Source organism: Spea bombifrons, chromosome 2 (genome assembly GCF_027358695.1).
Source record: "Spea bombifrons isolate aSpeBom1 chromosome 2, aSpeBom1.2.pri, whole genome shotgun sequence".
Classification (NCBI taxonomy): domain Eukaryota; kingdom Metazoa; phylum Chordata; class Amphibia; order Anura; family Pelobatidae; genus Spea; species Spea bombifrons.
This window is the reverse complement of record NC_071088.1, coordinates 117,320,966-117,337,841: the sequence shown is the minus strand read 5'-3', so window position 1 is coordinate 117,337,841 and position 16,876 is coordinate 117,320,966. Positions and strand designations below refer to the sequence as shown.

The window sequence follows — 16,876 nt, the reverse complement described above, 5'->3', positions numbered from 1 at the left end:
GTCTGACGATTGTTTTTTAAAGAAGATCAAATGCTACTTTAAACGCTTATCTGCATACCTGGAAACATCCCAGGGCTGGCTACCAAGAGCTCTCCTTCTAGGGATTGGAGTGTTTGTGTGGCTAGCCCTCTGTGGGGCAGAATTATTATTATTATTATATATTGTTTTATATAGCGCCATCAAATTCCATAGTGCTGTACAATGGGTAGACAGGACATAACAAGTAGCATGTAACATAAGAAATTAACTAAGAGACAACAGGTGAGGAGGGCCCTGCTTAATTATCTGCAGACTATAGTAAGAGGAGAAGTTAGTGGGGAGTGGACATGCTCCCATTCTCTTCATCGATTGTTAGCTTGTTTGAGAAGTAGTCCCATTGTTTTTTCTTCCTTGCATTGTTGGCTTCCAAAATCCCTACCCAACTATTATTATTATTTATTGATTTATATCGCTCCATCATATTCCGCAATGGGTACACATGACATGACAAACACACATAACAATTAAGACTTACAGAAATAAACATACAAAAAAATCTATCATATACAGCCAGGCCATAAGATACAGCCGCATCTGTTCTGATACAGCAGATCGTGACAAACAGCTCCAGAAACTAAGGGGAGACTTTATGAACCAGGGCTACAATGCCAGGATAACTGACAACCAGATACAGAAAGCCACCAACATTCCCAGACAAAAATTACTAAAGTACAAAGAACATCGTACTGGAACCCGTGTGCCTCTGGTTGTCCCTTACCACCCCCAAGTAGAAGCTCTGTGCAAAGTATCTAAAGAACTTCAAGCAACACTACACACCGATGACTGACTCAGGGAAATGTTTCCACAGCCTCCCCTACTTTCCTTCAGACAGCCCCCCAATCTTAAACAACTGATAACCAGGACTGCCCTGAACAAGTCCACAAAAAATGGCACTTTCCCCTGCCTACAAGGAAGGTGTAAAACATGCACACACATCCACACTGTGGACATGGTGCCTATACCAAATTCAAATACACTCCATGAGACCAATGGTGCCTTCTCCTGCAAATCTTCTAATGTGGTTTACCTTATTATGTGTGCAAAGTGTCCAACAGCCCTCTGCGGGTGAAACAGGCCAGCCATTGCATAAAAGGTTTAATTCACACAGATTCAACATCAACAACAAGAGAGCAGAGACACCAGTGGGAGAACATTTTTGCCAAAATGGACATAGCATCAGTATTAATGGGACTGTTCAAAACTCAGAGGGAGAGAAAAATATGGGAGGTTAAATTAATACTTAAATTTAACTCTTTTAAATGCTGGCCTCAACCGGGATAGGGAATTGTATCTCATTATCACTTTGTAGATTAACAAACCAGACAGGCACACAACCTGACCCTATTAGAGTTGTGAATACCTCCTGACACCTCGTTTTATGACTCCAATCCACCTCTGATTTTAACACTATTGACTGATCAAAGAACCTTGCCTTAGATGTTTTGATGTTATCTGCTTCTCATTCTTTACCATGTTATTTGACTGATACTTAAAGAGAGTTCTTTCACATTGTCGTATAACATGCCTGATGAAGAGACCTGAGAGGTCTTCAAAGCTTGCAATCTATATTTACTCAGTTAGCCAATAAAGGTATCATTCAAACTCCACTTGTCTCCACGAATGGAAAATTAACTTGGGCCACGGTCTAATTGTTAAGCTAATAAAATGTTCCTGATTGAATGCACAATTTAACAGATGTATTTAAATATATTGAAATGTTGTTTTTTTTCTTTATGTAATGGCCACAAGGTTTCTGAATACAGCTGTAGACTCATTTTAGTCAAACCGCACTGGTCGTGTTAATTAGGCTTGCAGTTTGCGTAGCAATGCAGAAGACAAAACTCATATAACGTTTGCCGAAGCAGAGTTGCAAATAATTCTAGCAGAGTTTTAGTAGGGACTCATAAAATATACTACTCGTCATGGGTATGTGTGCTAATGTGTTTTACAGCCCTGTCTGGGATACAGATGTTATCTGACCTAACCTTGTCCTTTTTCAGTCATCTCTTTCCACCACTAGGATGCGCTAGCGTCATTCTAGCTGTGATCATGTGTCCTATGCTACAGGGAGTTTGGCATAAGCAAAAATACTGATTTATGTAATTTTACCTAAACAAATGTGTTGAAGGCAGATTGAATTGAGCCAGGCAACAAAGCATCATAAGTACCCTACCAATATCATTTAAAATTTCACAAATTGCATGCATTTTGCGGTATATACAAATATCACATCCAAGGTCAAACTCTATCAACAGACTTAGAATGACATATATTGGGACTAAAACACAGTGTTGATCAGGTCTCCCTGGGCTTTCAGTGCTACATCATTCAAACCTTTAGTTAATGCCTTAATTAGAAGTTGATCTGCGAGGACCAGAGAGAAATATGTTGACATCTGCTGAAGTTGCCGAATAATTCATAACGTGCCATTAAATACCACCAATGAGTTTCAGGGTAGACAGAAATATGGTAAGCACTTCATAGACATTAAAAATCTCCATGATTATTATTATAGATATCGGTGTCTGAATACGGGCTCTTTTCCTACATTTATAGTTGAGTACCCATTAAAGTTAATGTTGACGATTTATGGCTGCTGTTCAGTAAGTAGACTAATTATTAAACTTGTGAGCAATGTAAGTCCCAATTTACTGAGTTTTAGCTATAAGGGTTAGGAGCCTCCATTCCTCCAGCTCCTAGGCGTGCCATGTGCACTATACTCTCTGCCTAGCGGTCCCCACGTGTGTGGGCACAAAATGCTCTCATTGATTTTAAGCCAAATTTGGCATGAAAACGGTACCACTGAGAGGTAAGTACCTTCATATGCAATCCTCATTAGTTTGGATATATGGGACATGATACTGTACCTTTAACAGACACCTATAACACCCTTATGCAATACACAAGAATTTGCAAGAAAAATATAAATAAGGACCCATTACAAAATCCAAGTGCTATTTTGGGCTGCTAGCTCTTTAAACGGACACTCCTGCCACCATATGCACTTTAATGCATATAATAGCTACAAGGTTCCTTTCAATTTTCATGGAGTTCCCCTTGGAAAAGCATCAGGGGGTACTTCATAAAACCCCATATGCGTTTGCCCCCCCCCACAGACACATTCCCCAGCTATTTTCTATGCAGAAGACAAATCTCAGTGCACATGATTATAATTAACTCCAGACCACTGTGCGCATGCGTGGAAAGTGCTCCCATTGATTTCAAACGGAGGGCTTTCCTGATTGGCTGCTTCAGGCGTCAGATCATGAAGGAGGGCGGTGACTGCAGCTGTAGGGCTGCAGTTGCTACATAAGGTACCGTAAGTAGGGTTTTTTGTGTTTTTTTTTGTCGTTGAAGGATGCTTATTAAAGTACTTACAGAATACATTAATATGCGCTCTTCTTTTAGAAAGGCTGTCTCTTTAAAGTTCAGCATTTGACACTGAAGTTTGTCTGTAGCGGATTCTCTGAATCACAGGAAGAAGGGTGATGCACCATCAATCCCAGTTAATATATCAAGCCAAATACACCGTTTATAGTTCATAAAAAAGTGTTGTCACAGTAATTCAGGATGAAGATAATATACTCTCAGCTAAGATTCAATTTTATCTTTTTCTAATCTCCTGCTAGAAATGATTACAATGGCAGAACCATAATAGTTATATTAAATTTCCAGATAATACATTGCAGCTCAGATACATTTTTTGTCCTGTTTCATAAAGTCCTATTGCTCAACAGTATGCTCCCCTTATTGATGGATTAAATAGATTTGAATAGAAGATTTTTGTATAATGTATATTTTGTTCTTGGTGGACTATTTATGTATTCTGCCTTTTAGTTCATATAACGTCTATCTCTTTATCTGTCTATCCGTTTGTGAATGTATAAATGCACACATATAATCCGGCTTGATACTCATGATCTAAGCTTAGAGATTTATTAAGATTCATTGTAACAAAATAGACGGAATAAATTAAATGTGAAGGAAAGGAATACATTTACATTTGTTTCATTATATACTACAATGAAGATATTTAACCCCTTAAGGACAATGGGCGGTCCCTAAACCCATTGAAAACAATGCATTTTGAGCCCGTACATGTACGGGCTTTGTCTTAAGGGGTTAAGAAAAACACCAAAAGGTACGTGTAGAGGAACGCTAGGTTATTGGAGTGTATGTCTAGATTTCCCTGAATGTTGTTGTTTTCACAGATCTCATCGGGGAGTCTTCTGCATCTTGGGGAAGAGTCAGAAAAAGTAAAAGCCAGGAACAGAGAGTCCGTCTTGCTTCTGCTGCAGCTTGTAAGTAGCATAGGGTTCACCCTAACCTTGATGGTAGAAAGTGTTTTTAGTCTGCGCTGTCATCCTGCTCAAAGGCTCTCCGAGCAACTGCCTCTGCAGTAAGACACTCCGGGAGCTTGTTTACCATCTTTTAGCCACTGAAGAAGAGATTACACTATGTTATACACATTCACAAGATAACATTCCCAAAGGAGAACACTGTACCTTTAGGGCAATACAACAAAATTAAGCAGATTTGCTGAGAATCAGAGCTTTCAGAGCACCAGTAGAATTATCTTGCAAGTTACAGGGAAATTACGCAAAAAAATGTAATATTTGGTTTGGAATACTAACTATAGTGATGTATTGTTTTCAAATTCACCATCTTCTTGGCTACCGAAACACCTATGGATGAAAGAGCTAGTAAACTTTTAAAATAACTGACTTTTCTGTAAATGTATTATAGCTTAGTGATCTTCTGTGATTTACCTACATGGGTTAGAGATGTTCCAATCCTGATGAATGAAACGAGATTGGAACAACTACATAAAATGGAAGTACCGTATTTGCTCGATTATAAGACGAGGTTTTTTTCAGAGCAAATGCTCTGAAAAATACCCCTCGTCTTATAATCGGGGTCGTCTTCTAATCAGACCTCAAATAGAGGTCTGATTATGAGACTAAGATCCAGATCCCCCGCACCGCTGCAGGGGACCTGGATCCTCCTGTCGTCGCCCCCCCCCCACACACACTTACCGGTGCTTCCGGAGGTGAAGTTAGCAGCGGGGGTTTGTATGCGTCCGTCGCAAATACCTTCCCCGACTGTCAGAGATCAGAGTTCCCCGCACCGGTGCGGGGAACTTTGATCTCTGACAGCCGGGGAAGGTATTTGCGACGGACGCATACAAACCCCCGCTGCCAACTCCACCTCCTTCCGGCTGCCGCGGAATGAGACGTCAACCCGCTGCCCCGGCAATACAGCAGGAAATTGGAAGCACCGGTAAGTGTGTGTGTGTGTGTGTGTGTGTGTGTGTAGGGCATTTCTGGAATGCCTTATACCCCTATATGCCACTCTGGCACTTAGGGGGTTAAAAGGCATATTATGGGTCAGAGTGGCATATAGGGAGGTATAAGGCATTTCAGGAGGCAGAGTGGCGTTAAGGGGGCATTTAATAGTGCCCCATAATATGCCTTTTAACCCCCTAAATGCCAGAGTGGCATATAGGGGTATAAGGCATTTCTGGAGGCAGAGTGCTCTATACAATGCCTTTTAACTCCCTTAATGCCACTCTGCCTCCTGGAATGCCTTATACCTCCCTATATGCCACTCTGCCCCATAATATGCATTTTAACCCCCTAAATGCCAGAATGGGATATAGGGGTATAAGGCATTTCTGGAGGCAGAGTGGCACATAGGGGGTCAAAAGGCATACCATGGGGCACAGTGGCATATAGAGGGTTAAAAGGCATATCATGGGCCACAGTGCCATATTGGTGTGGCAAGCCTGGGGGCAGATGTGCGTAACTGGGGGACAGGTTGGAAAATACAAGAAATAAAAACAAAAAAAAAATATTTTTCTCAATCATAGCTTTTATTAAAAAAAATAGTTTACATGAATTAACATTTACTGGTAAAACTTTTTTCCTTTAGGGTCGTCTTATATTCAGGCTTTTTCTTTTTTTCCTAAGTTAATATTCAGATTTTGGGGGGTCGTCTTATAATCAGGGTCGTCTTATAATCGAGCAAATACGGTATTACCAGATAAGAACTGAACCGTTATTGCATATTAAAAACTGCTGAACAATTTAAAAGAGTTTTTAACAGAAAATATGGTTTTAATGTTCTAAAGTTGCAGTTAAAGCTTTTTCATGGACAGGTAAATGTTAATACTATAAATAAGTTCCTATTGCATAATATTTAATCTTGGCATAATAACCCGGATTCAGAGGATTCTGAAAAAGTAAAACCAGCAATATTTTAGTAAATCAGGGTTTTTATTTTAAATTCAGTAGATTTTATTATTACAAATGTGTTTGCTGATTACAGAATTGCTCTTTTAGTGGCTGCAGATATACATGGTGCTTATAGTTAAATCAAAAATAGTGTGTCTGACATCTTCAAAGCCTTTAAAAACTCTTTTAATTTAAAATGAATCTGTCAAGCAAAAAAAGAAAAAATAATAATCAATAGAGCATGAACACTGTCACAAGTAGGTTGTGTAATTTTTTTAGCTGTTTGACATATTTTTAATATTATGTTTCAACTTACCCTCCACTGAACTCATCATTCTTGCTGGATTTGTGGAATGCAGCACACACAAAGACTTTGTGGCCCCTAATTTTCCTACCAGTTATAAAATAAGAAATCACACTACATAGTAGACACGTGCATTCGGATTTATACGAATTGCAAATTTACAGAATTTTGGTAAATTCGGCAATTTATACGAAGCCACGAAAACAAAGCAAAAAGCTAAGAATTTTCATCAGGAATATGTGGGCTCAAATTCACTCACACGCTCATTCACGCTCACTTTCACACTCCTTCCCTACCTTCTCTGCCGATCACTTCCGCCTTCCATTTTCTCTTCCGCATCTTCATTTTTCATCTTCTCCCTTCCCTTCTCTCTTCTATCTTCAATACACCATCCTCAATCTTCTATCTTTGTCCGCATGTTCATGGACGTAACCCAGCGGAAACTTATGCAAAAATGGTACTTGTAATGTCCTCTCCCCAATACACATCAAGGCAACGTGTTGGCTGCTTCTGAAATAACATCTTCCCTGGGACAAGACATTCATAAAGCTTACGTACCTTAACTCATCCATAGCTAAATGAAGAAAGACTATTGGTATTTTAATGACCAAGAGGACCATCCCAACTCTACCGTTCCTTTACCCCCGTAACTAAATAATTTTATACAGGGCTATCAGAAATATTTAGATTGGGAAAGGATGAAGTGTAAGAATGGAGGGAATCTCCTAGATACAGAACTCTTTACTCTGTTCAGCTAAACGCTGCCTCCTGAGGCACCTGGATAGTGAAAATGTCAAAATTCATTGCATACACTGGACAGAAATGTGCACAGACGTCTTGAAGTACATTTCAATTTTCTAGTGTTCCCCTCTCTTTTCTTTAAATGTGTGTGATAGGATGAAGTGGACTCAACCAGCACATACCATATAGTCCACCCCCGTGGACCAAGAGTAAAGACGGTTTCTTAACTCACTTCTAATGGTGATTATGTAAATAATTCAGACAAACTTAATTCTGCTAAATGATGATTAATACAGATAATGACCAAAGCAGCATTTATTATTTAAGCCTGAGATACCACCTTCTGGGAGCCAGATTATCACTATGACAGCTATTGCATTAATGACACTGTGTTACGTTAACACTTTCTTTGCCAGCTAGCACACTAGCACATTGTGTGTACATATTTAAATAAGAAGTGATTTATTTGTTATAAAAAAATTATATATATATATATATATATATATATATATATATATATACATGCAATTTGCAACAAACCATGATTTATTTGCTGGTCCACAAAACACAAACTATCCCTAAAACAAAATCATTAAAGAAGATCTTAGCTCCCAGCTGGAGCCCTCTCTGGTTACCTTTGCTGGTATACACGGACAAGCCTAAACATCCACCAACTATATCTGGATCTACCAAATAATTACACTTTTGACAAAGAATAAAAGCTTCCAACTTAAAAATGCTGTTTCACTTAGATAAAACATTGAGTTTTCTAATATGTTAATAATCCATAGTCAATCTGTCAATTCCTTCATCGTAATCACATTAAAGCACAGAACTCTTTTAATTTTCAGTTTTAATTAATGCCAATGAGTTCTTGCTGTAACGCCCCTTATATGAAGTCTTTCAGATATAAAACATCAGACTATGTAGTTGCATTGGCCTTTGGTCTTCAAGGTACTTCGAGGTACCCTGGACACGTTTTTCTCACCTAAACCCTTTTATTTCCCTGTAACAGTTGGGTGAACATGAATAACAAGCCTGCTGTTCTCACTGATCACTATTTAATCAAACGGCACAGCCTCATTAAAACGTTCTTGCAGTGTATCTGACGTAATTTTGTAATCTGAATGTCCAAGCCCTAATCAAATTCTAAAATCAATGCACCATGGTTACCAGTATTGAAGTCTGATTACAGATCCTGAAATCAGATTACTCCGATATCAAACAAGGCATTCCTTTCTTATAAGGCTTCATTTATTGGGGTATAGCCTTTAAGATAGCTATACCTCTTATGTAATTTTTTTAAATTATGTGGCACTGTTTTCCAAAAATGTGGCAGGTTCCCATTCTGCAAGTTAGGTGCAGTCTCCTAATAGATAAAGCTAAACGTCCTGTTTTATGGGGGGGGGGGGCAATATTGCAAACTCATGACAGGTAGAACATTTTCTTCTAAATATAACTAAATGTAACTGATGGCTTGTCACGGATTGTGGGAATTTTATTAAAATCTGCCAGTGCCTTTGCACAAGTTATTGTATTTGTGGCCAGACTGAGTCATATTTTCCAATACATCTTCATCTTTTCATCTTGTTGAAAATCATCTCAAAGAGTCAAAGAACTTAAGTCTTGCCCGAGGGCTCTCTTGAAGTCACCTTGTGCCATCAATTTGGATTTTCCTTTTTTAACCACATCAGCACTTTTTATTCTCGTAGCGCATGGTTCCTCAGATTAAGTAGATTTTTTATAAATAAAAATCATGTTGGGCTTTGTTTGTGGATCCTAACGTCCTATTTTGCTCCAGCCCAGGGAGATGAGGAGATAAGTCCTTTTTTAAATGTTTATTTTCCTCCTGTTTCATTCTTTACTTTGTAAACTCTCGAATCAGACTACGTATTTGTTCCTTCTGTTTGTATTTCCATGTGTATTCTGTTACTGTTGGTCTACCTTTCTCTTAAACTCTCGGTTTTTAAATATTCTCTCTCTGTGCTCTCCTCACCATCTATCCTCTTGCCCTATTGCATTAACACCTCCTCTTTTACCAGATTTATATTCGAGAGGTGTACCCAGATTTACAGGCAAAAGCAATTTAAATGCAAATACCTCAAGAGGGCCGAGGCTACTAATGAGAGTGGACAGCACTTACGCTGTGGCAGGGTATACATGTTAGGAGCTAATATGTTAGGCCCTGCAGCCATGCTTAGGAGGTTTGGAAGAGGCAGAAATGCCCTTAATCTTGCCTGCCAGGGTGTTTACAAATAGTGTGGGAAAAGAGGCCGCCAATATAGTCTGTTATTAAAGTCAGAGGCTGATACATAGTTTGCCAAATAGCTATTACAACACGAAGTGGATTAACAATTGCTGATCAGATACAACTTAATGGAAAATATTCACTTGGTTACTGCCTAAGGGGAAAGCAGTGCATTGCCCAGGATAAGTGCAATTTGTTTTGCCAGCAGCAGCAGTAGAGCTTTTAACACAATTATACACAAATTCTACTAAGTTCAACGTTGATCTGGTGATCTAATGCTATGTGTTTTATGCATTTTAACCTTTGCTAGAATGTTATGCATTTTATACATGTATATTTGTCTTTCCATCAGTCAATGAGGCACAGATCTCTTTTATACACTGCTTTTACACACATCTGCCCAAAAACACATATACACTGCCCTTACACACACACACATGCCTGTCCATATGCCGCTGATAGACAGACACACAGAGCAAGACCACACTGCAGACCTGCATGCAGACTGACAGACTCTGAGGCCTGGCACAAGGAGGTACACTTGCATACAAAAATATAAATCGGGGCATGGAGGAGGGTATGAAGGAGAAATGATTGAGTATATAGATGGAGGGTGATGGATTTGATGGAATATGCAGTGAAAAAGATTTTGGGGAGGAATATGATGATGGGAGATATGAATATGGTGGTTTGGGGGTATGACTTGTAAATAATAATAATATAAATTATGATGTGTGATGATGGTCAGGTACCGCTCTACACTTACATATACATACATATACATACATCCATACAACACCTTATACATATACACACAAATGGCCATTTCAATGCCATTTACTTGCACATACACACACACACAGCCATTCTTTCATACACATGTTTACATGCACACGTACGCACCCTCTCTAAACACTATACACTTATGCATATATACATTTTTTTATTATTACAATTTTAGATCTTGTTAGGGTATTTAATAAAAAAATATGAGACATTTCTGTTTATCAGTAAGTTTATCATTTGTTCTATACCTCTAATACAAAGTTTGTGACAGTGCACATCAAAGTCCCCTCGTTCGTATCAGGTATGTAGTGAAATGTCTCTTCAAAACTTGTTTTTTTTCCTGTCTGTGTCCCTCAGATAGTAAGCAATTGGATCAGTACTGCAACTTAGACAAATACATCTAAAGGGTGGGTGCCAAACTACAGTCTTCTTGGCTGGCACCATTGAAAAACAACATGTATCAAACCTTAAGGCATTCTCTCAAGTAGATTTCCACTCCATCCTGTGAGGTTACATCATGAATAATACATACTCAAACGGAGTGATAATAACATTTAGGTCATTCATCTACCTATTTCCATTCAATACTACAGTATTATCCTGCCGTCAGAGGAATGGATTTGTCAATAACTGCCATTGATCCCAAAGCTATAAAACCTGTTGTTCTTTGATATGTTGATCAGTGAGCCATAGAGCAAGTTGTGATGGTAATTGAGAGATACATTTGGCGATTATGTGATTTCTGAGTAAAGACTTATCAGGTCCCTTTATATCTATGCATATTTCAACCATTTCTGTAATATAGAAAACCATCCCATTGGCAATATAATCGACAACTGGAATTTATTTTTGTAATTTGTGTTACATTATTATCCCTATTAATTAGATGACAGCCCCACCTGCTTGTCTTCTCTAAACCATCTGCAGTGTTTGAAATGGCTAGCTTGAGTTATTATTTTTAAAGGTATGGATATTTCAACAAAGCAAGCAAGCAAAAAACAGAAACTTATCCCTAGGTATAGCAAACCTTGAGCACCACAGATACCGTTATACTGAATGTAAATTGTGCCAATTGGATTAATGGGTTTTATAGTGTATAACAACTAGAGTTGCCTATTCCTGGTTAGAATGTAGGAAAAACAAATGTGCTAACAATGAGTGATGAATATGCTTGGGAACTCTCCGGGTCATTAGCGGGCAGTCCTGGCCACATCCCGCAAGGGGGGCTCCGGGTAGCCAGAACCTAAAAGCTCCCAGGTATGATGATGCATTACATAATGCAAATGATGGATCCTGTGCCTTAAACATATCCCTCAACATTCAGGTGTCAAAATCTGCCCTTTTGTATTCAAGGGTGTTGGTAGAGGTACGTGGTGTAATGCCAGCCCATTTTCAATACTGCCATTTCAGATGTATGGTCTTGAAAGGTTTTCCCAAAGCTGGTGTATTGATTTTTTAAGATAGAAATAAATATTCGTTTTAGGAGAGGGTAACAATTCAGGTATATCTGTAGAAGGCAACCTGCAGTCACCACATAAACAATATATTTCATAATTACTTGAATATTTCCTCATTATTTGAAATTAAATATTTGTGTCAGGAACCACTTTTTCGCTGCCTGAACCATGGCTTTTTCATACCTGGGCCATTTACATCTGCTACCACAAGTGGCCACCCTCTGCCCTCTGGAGGACTCAGAACTCAGGTGTGCCTTGTTACCTGGGTTGAGCCCTAGTGAATACATCCAGCTGGGCCTTGTTACCTGGATTGCCCTGCCTTTATGAACCTGCCCTGCCCTTCAGGCAGGGCCTTTGTATTGAAGTCTATGGACCTTCCTGCTGTGGCTCTGCACCTGTACTGTTCCTGGTTTCCTGCTTTTGTGTCCTTCCAAGTGGACTCCCTGCTTTTGTGTCCTTCCAAGTGGACTCCCTGCTATTGTGTCCTTCCAAGTGGACTCCCTGCTATTGTGTCCTTCCAAGCGGGCTGTGTGCCTTTCGTACCCTTCCAAGCGGGCTGTGTGCCTTTCGTACCCTTCCAAGCGGGCTGTGTGCCTTTCGTACCCTTCCAAGCGGGCTGTGTGCCTTTCGTACCCTTCCAAGCGGGCTGTGTGCCTTTCGTGCCCTTCCAAGCGGGCTGTGTGCCTTTTGTGCCCTTCCAAGCGGGCTCTCAGTCTGTCGTGCCCTTCCAAGCGTGCTCCCTGCCAAAAGACTTATTACCTGTATTTTATTTTGCCATACGTCCGGTTACTTGCTTAGACTATATTACCCATATTTGCTGGTTCTGTTATATACATAAAATACACTGCATTACCTGGATTTCTGTTGGTGGTGTCTTTGCATAATCATGCACCCTGGGTTACATACTGAACCCCAAGTATCCCCTGCGCATGGGCTCCTACCCGACCTGATCACCCGAGTCCTGACAATTTGATTATTTTGCCATTATTTTACTGCATTTTTTTCCGTCATTGAAGAGCAGTTTAACATCTGAATTCAATGTCAGGCGCTCAGACGTTGGAGCTGATTTGGTGAAGCTTGAGTTGATACTTGAGACTTGAAAGGAATCTGAGTGACACATCTCAGTGCAACTTATAAGCATTGAATGGCATCTATTCACTGAGATCTTTAAATTGAATTTGATTGAGCTGGAATCTCGAATTAAACTGGGGTTGGAGTATTCTGGAATTTCACAGGTACAGAATGGCAAAAAGCAGCCTAGCTTTCTCTTAGTAACAGGCCTCCTCCACAACATGGAAAAAAGATCAATAACACACTTTAAAGAGACATAGTTTGCCTTGTCATTCAGGATTATCAGGGGAAGAATAGGAGAGTTCTGGTGATGTCGCCCTGTAATAAAACAGCCCTAGATACATTTGGCAGACATGGTGGATTTATCTAGAATTGCAAGTAAAACATATATATACGTTTCAGGTAGTGATCCAGAACCCTTAAATAAAAGCATGCCCGTTGGCCCAGGAATAAGGATTTTGATTTAAATTGACCCTAAATTAACTTTACTAAACCTTTGGTTGGTCCTTTCCAAACAAGAATGTTTGTGAAGGAAGAAATCAAAAGTTTAATAATCACAGTAGGATTTCGCGTCTAGTTGTGAGAAGGTTAAAAAGAAAATTAATCATTTTCACAAATTAATCGGATATATGGAAATACTCTGACATTTTTCTGTGTATCCGAGATGCTGCTAGGAGACGGCAATAAAAACGTACTGTACAGACGACGGAGAAAAAAAATGCACATTTCATAAAAAGCAAAGTATTATATACTATAATTAGGAAAGCAAATATAATAATTCACAGAACACTCATGCATCTCGGCTCATTCAGTTCTTGAAAACTTAGGCTATATATTTAGGGAATAATTTTATTGCATTAAGGGCTAAAAACACTTTGTAGATTACAGAGGTCGCTATACCACACATTTAATGCACAGGACATTCAAGGACCAAACGTTCCAGAAGGTATATACACTAATGCTAATGACTACATACACAGTATCAACTCAACTCGACTCTCCCTTTACAACATCAGTTGAAGCTCATAAATTCTTATCTTTATCCCGTGAAAGGGAAAATAAATATGACAGAGAAGGGTAAAATAATGAACCACAACAAATCATAATGGATTGAAAAGTGACCACTGCATACCCATGGCCAGTATTACTCCACTATCTTAACAGGAAGCATCTTTTAGTTGCCAGAGTGGTGGACAATGATTTTCACCGTTTACCACCCTATATATCTTTGTGAAGCCCTGCCTCCCCAGTACTCTGGGTCAGTTAGGGGAGAGAGAGGTGTTTGACCTTGGGTACTCCCAGCGAACTCCTTCCCACTGCCCGCCAACTAAAGACTAACTGGGGCTATCTCTGCCCCTGCGCTCAGCTTGTCCTTCTGAGTGTTCTACTATGGCACCCCAGCACCAATGGTGAACAGAATTAGTCTTGTCCCACTTACCCGGGCTACTTAAAAATACGAGGGACTGGAAAATGTATTTTCAATGCTTGCTATTTTGTTTAATTTAACTTAATAAGGGAGTGGGGATCTCCAGGTCCAGTTTATAATTAGACTGGTAGAGCCATAGGAACAGTGTACTAATTTCCTTTACTTGGATTTCTTTACACACTCAAATTAGGGAGTATGTTCACAAAACAGACCTATTAATCCTGCAAGAATACTGAAAAGAAAACCAATTCAGTTCTTTGGCCAAGAACTGCCTGTAGGGTGATTATGCTTACAGCAAACATCATTTAAAATAATAATATATTATTCATGTTTTCATTTTTTTAAAAACAATATTAAAAAATAAAAATGTTTGTCATGGAGGCTTGGTACATTTTTTTCATTAGTGAATGTAAAAAGACAAGGGTCCGGGGCAGCTTCTGTCCATTTTAATATTATCCCCTACCCCCTTGCACCTCTGCCGATTCTGGCACTGTGCCAACAATCCCCGAAAGCTCAGGACTTTTGGATGCTATGAGTGTATCACTCATAGGCATGGTGAGATTAGTGTTTAGAAAAATGTCCAACGGTACAGTTATATCTGTGAGGGAAGTAAATAAATGATGACAGTTGGGGGTAAAGTAATAATTCTTAAGATTTCATACTGTATATTATTACACCATGTCTGCCAAGCCATAACTCTTTACTTGCATGTCACACACCATTACAAGTTGAGAATGTTTACTCATGTTCATTAAATATAACTAAATTAAATATTTTTTATTAGAGTGGCTAGATTTGTTGATGAAAGTCAATTAGACTGTTAATTCCATGAGGATTTTTTTTCTTCTGCTGTGCACTGTCTGTGACAGAGGTAATGAAGTTTGGGTCTCTCTGTGAGATGTTCTACTTTATCACAGTGGGGATGAAAATGACCCGAGCTGTCTGAATCAATAAACATGTTTACCAAACTGTGCTTCATTTGTCTATCTGCATAGGCCTATAATAATTCCTATTACTTAACTGAGGAATAAATGTGGTCTGTAGGGAAATATAGCGAGTTCTCATCAACTCACAGCATGACTTATGTATCAAGGCATTGTCACCCGTACCAAAGGTACAAAGGTAAATTGTAAACAGAGCATACACTAAAATGTTTTAAGGAATGTCAAGATATCAGTATACCTGAGAACTTCCACTAGGCAGATGGAGTCCTCCCTCCCTTGGTCCACATAGGACTTTAGGAGGAGGCAGGTTTATGAAAATTGAGAGTGAGACTAGGTTGAGGTTGACCAGGCAAGTTCAGGAGAGACTGGGATCAGGCAGAGGTAGACTCTTCTCACCCATACAGAGATCATATCCTGTCTCAGAGGTCTGGTAATCAGCTCTGAATCCAAGAGTTAGCAAAATAGAGAGCTTTAAATGTATTATTGTCTTTGTTAAATATTGTATTATGCCCTATTGTAACATTGCTACAGAATCTTCTGGAGCTATATACATAAATGTAATATTAAATTCAATAGGCATTACATATAAGATGCGCAGGAGTAGCCATGGAATAAGTTGGATGGGCTCATGGTATCAATTGGCAGCCAGATAGCTTTCTAATTATAAAATATTAATCAATTAATTGGCTACCACAAATATTTAACTATAGTGGCTTACTAATGGTTCCAACCCAATGGTTACTCTTATTTTGGAATTTAAATTGAGTGTGTTTTCATAATCCCATCACTGCTGAATAAAAAATCTTAAAAGGTAAAGATCATAACAGAGACCCACCAAATATCGCTATTGTAATCACAACCCCAGTGTTCATTAATCCTATTTAAGCTTTAAGTTGACCATGCATTATCTAAGTAATTTTTTGTGTGCCATTTTTGCAGATTGTGGAAGAGTCTTCGTTTCTCACTATAGATATGCTTGAGTCCTGCTTCCCTTATGTACTACTGCGAAACGCGTACCACGAAGTCCACCGTACACGTGGAATCATGACAACAGCCTGATTCCAACTCCCAGTGCTTTTCCTGTTACAGAGGTACTGTAATTCTCATTAGAGGACTGGGCATTTTGCTTTTCTGTGTTATATTGTAAAATATCATATACTCACAATGATAGAAAAAAAATATGTAAACCCAGTGGAACAGTGGCCATGGAGCTTTAGCCAACACGGCCCATCCACACAGATGTTTCAGTTCGGGTCAATGCGACCGTTTCTGCCTTGAGGCAATATTTTACATTCTCTGCAGCACACAAATGGGTGTTTTTGTTTTTCAGAACTCTCCAAAACCAAGACAGACTTGACAGAATTCACATTGAACAATATAGAATAACGTTATGATATTTCTTTGTACTCTCAGAGTGTCAAAATCTGGATGCTTTTCGTAGCTATCGTTTTTATTAGCAAGGTACTCTATGCAGTGTGAACACAGAGGAATTTGCTGCCAGAAGCCAAAATAAGTCACATATTGCGCTGCTTACAAAAGCCCCAAAACCCAGCTGTTTTTTTCTATACCTCTGGTGTCCAGCATATTGACATATATTTGAATTTTTTTGGATTAAACTATATTTCCG

General features: G+C 39.0%; 1 protein-coding gene across 1 annotated transcript in view; it reads left to right on the top strand.

The window, feature by feature from the left end:
- Positions 1-16,411, top strand: part of NCKAP1L (NCK associated protein 1 like) — a 78,248-nt gene extending 61,837 nt beyond the window's left edge. The window contains exons 30-31 of the mRNA XM_053455956.1: positions 4,251-4,340; positions 16,189-16,411. Of these exons, the coding sequence (XP_053311931.1) occupies positions 4,251-4,340; positions 16,189-16,308 (210 nt within the window). The 3' untranslated portion in view covers positions 16,309-16,411. The remainder of the gene's footprint in view (positions 1-4,250; positions 4,341-16,188) is intronic.
- Positions 16,412-16,876: the final 465 nt, after the last annotated feature.